This window comes from Chrysochloris asiatica, unplaced genomic scaffold, assembly GCF_000296735.1.
Source record: "Chrysochloris asiatica unplaced genomic scaffold, ChrAsi1.0 scaffold00041, whole genome shotgun sequence".
NCBI classification, from domain to species: domain Eukaryota; kingdom Metazoa; phylum Chordata; class Mammalia; order Afrosoricida; family Chrysochloridae; genus Chrysochloris; species Chrysochloris asiatica.
Window position 1 is genome coordinate 16,158,417 of NW_006408559.1, and position 2,884 is coordinate 16,161,300.

A 2,884-nucleotide genomic window follows, 5' to 3' on the forward strand; every position below is an offset into this window, starting at 1 on the left:
CCCGCAAGGTCTCCGCCAGCGCTCCGCTCGGGAACCCTGACCTTTGGCGCAATCGGCGGGCAACATGGGGCCCCTACCGCGGACATTGGAGCTCTTCTACGACGTACTGTCCCCCTACTCATGGCTGGGGTTCGAGGTGACGTGGGGGTGCAGGTCGAGGAGGGTGGGGGCCGGCCGGGGTCAGCGATGTGTCGGGTTCAGACCCGATCTCGGTCCTGGGGAGCGGGCTGAAGGTCGCTGCGCCCCACGGTGATCTGGAAGCCTGCATGGGAGACATCCCCAAAGGCCAAGGAGAGTCCAGGAACCCGCAACTTCCTCCCAGTGCCAGGGTAGGGTTGGAGTAGGGCAGGATTCAGACACTGCACCCCCTCTGCTTTCCCTCTGCTTTTCTGTGAGTGACCTCTCAGTCGGCTGTGCATTCCTACCTGCTGATGCTTCACGTGACCACAGTCAGTGGTTTGCCCAAAGATCTTGAGTTCCAGCATCTCCAGGCTTAAGCTGTGAGCTACACACACACACACACACACACGGAGCCCTGGTGTCCCAGTGAGTTCCGAGTTCACGCACACACAAGGCGCCCAGGTGGCCCAGTGGGTTCCGAGTTGAGCTGCTAACTGTAAGAGTGAGCTGCTAACTTTCAGCCTGGGCGCGAAAGCTGAGGCTCTCTGCTCCGGTAAAGATTTACAGCCTCAGAAACCCTATACAGGGTCATTGAGTCGGAGCCTACTCCATGGCACACAACCATCACCGCCTTATTAGCGAGGGTCCTAGTATGGTGCTGTAGGATAAGCACTGGAGTGCTAACCTCAAGGTCCACAATTCAAACCCACCAGCCACTCCTTGAAAACCCTATACGTGTGACGGGTGATGGGACGGACGACTGCAAGGTACTTAAACAACAACATGATATTAGCAATTGAATACAACAGTGATTTATGACATTTTAGCAGAATGGATTATAAAAGTTTTAGGGGATGTGGTGTACTAGGATGTTTACACTATATAACATGTTTTCTACAAAAAATATTCCCTATGTCCTACAACAAACACTATTAGCCAGTTAACTGTTTCAACAGACAGTGTAAAATCTCCCACAACAAAGAAATATTTTTTGTTGTAAAGGACTCATATGCATACTTTTCTATTTTGATACTTGTTTTGTATAAATGTTATAATGAGCAAATGAAAAGATGTCCTTAGAGAAAATTTAATAATCATAAAACTACAACAAATTGCTATATTTTATTTTTAGACAGATCTTTCATCTCTAATATGTTATCATTAACATTTCTATTCTTGGCTCTTATAAATTCTTCAATGATTTCATCACAGTTAACTTACCAAAGAGTATCCATACTTCATAAGGATAATAAATCAAGTCTTTCTTGAATCATTACTAAGGGTTTTTGAGCCTCTCTGGGGATACAAACGAGTGTTCTGTTGTTCACTTTGTGATCATTAAAATTAGGAATATACATAAAGCAATTTCAACATTGGTAAGTACGCATTGGATTCTAACTTCTTTGATGGAATCATATATGCTTGCATGAGTAAAACTGGTCTTTCCTAAATCACTAAAATTAGTTCTCATGTGAGAATAAAATTGTTGCGCTTCTCTGTAAAGGCTTGTATTTAAGTCATCAGGATATTTAAGCCTGCACTCATTTCTCAGCTAGGAGTCCTGGTGTGGCACTGTGGGTTAATGTACTGGACTGCAAAGCCAGTTTGAACCGAAGGTCAGCAGTTCAAGCTCATCAGCCGCTCCTCCGAAACAGGGTCGCTATGGATCGGAACCACCTCAGTGGCACTTAACAATATTTCTCATATGCCTTCATGCGTTTTTTGTGGTTTTTTAAAGTTTTTATTGTGACTTATGTGATAGTTTATGGGAGAACATTAACTTTACAGTCATCCTATCTTGTTTCGTTTCATTGCAATGATTACCATCTCCTGCATGCATCATCAAACAACCAAAGGGTACACCCTGCAAGCCTGCCCCCAGTCATCAGCATACAGCCCCTCTCCCTCCCTGAGTCTAAAGTCCCCAGCCACTCCTCTCTCCGGGTCATCCTCTCTCACTCCATCTCTGACGTCACTGCTTCTCTGGATAGGGTCTCACACTTCACTTTTCTCCCTTGATGGTTCCAGGGACCTCCACTCCTGGATTGCAAAATAAACCACTCCCCTCCTTTTGTTAGAAGATGTCTACCTTTACCTTTACATCACTCCCAGTCAGTCCTGAACCACAAGGATTGCTATCCCAGTCTCCTTTCATCAGCATGCATTCTTTACCAGGTGTAGTCCATATTGCTTAAGAGCGATAATCTGAATGAACTTCATACGTTCTTGCTCTCTCCATACAAGATGTCAAAGATGACAAGTATGTGGCCAAGTGGCTTTAATCTCTGGTTCTCAGTGACACTTCCATTATGTCGATTGTTCTTAAATGCTTCTGTGCAAGTTGAACTGCTAGATAATCAGGATTTTTCAGCATTTGTTTTGTTGTGTCTTCAAACTTTTCTTCTTAGTTATACAGATATCCCGTTAATGAGTGGTAGATATCTATGCATGTCTTAAACTTACTTTTGAATCTTGGAGAACTAGACTCATCCAATGAAATTGCTGCATTCCTCCACATATGGTGGTGGTTATGTGCCATGGAGATGCAATCCATACCGAAGGCTGTGTTCTTTGATCTTCGTCAGTAAATGTTTCAAGTCCTCTTCACTTTCAGCAAGCAAGGTTGTATCATCGGCATATCGCAGGTTGTTAATCCTCCAATTCTGACACCACGTTTTTCTTCATAGAACCCAGCTTCTCGTATTGTTTGCTCAGCATACAGGTTGAATAAGTATGGTGAAAGAACACAACCTTGTCGCACACC

At 44.5% G+C, this 2,884-nt stretch overlaps 1 protein-coding gene across 4 annotated transcripts in view; it reads left to right on the forward strand.

Moving 5' to 3' along the window:
• The first annotated feature begins 64 nt into the window (after positions 1 to 64).
• Positions 65 to 2,884, forward strand: part of GSTK1 (glutathione S-transferase kappa 1) — a 13,406-nt gene continuing 10,586 nt past the window's right edge. For all 4 annotated transcript variants that reach the window (XM_006861188.1, XM_006861189.1, XM_006861190.1 and 1 more), the window contains exon 1: positions 65 to 136. In XM_006861188.1, coding sequence (XP_006861250.1) covers positions 65 to 136 — 72 coding nt within the window. The remainder of the gene's footprint in view (positions 137 to 2,884) is intronic.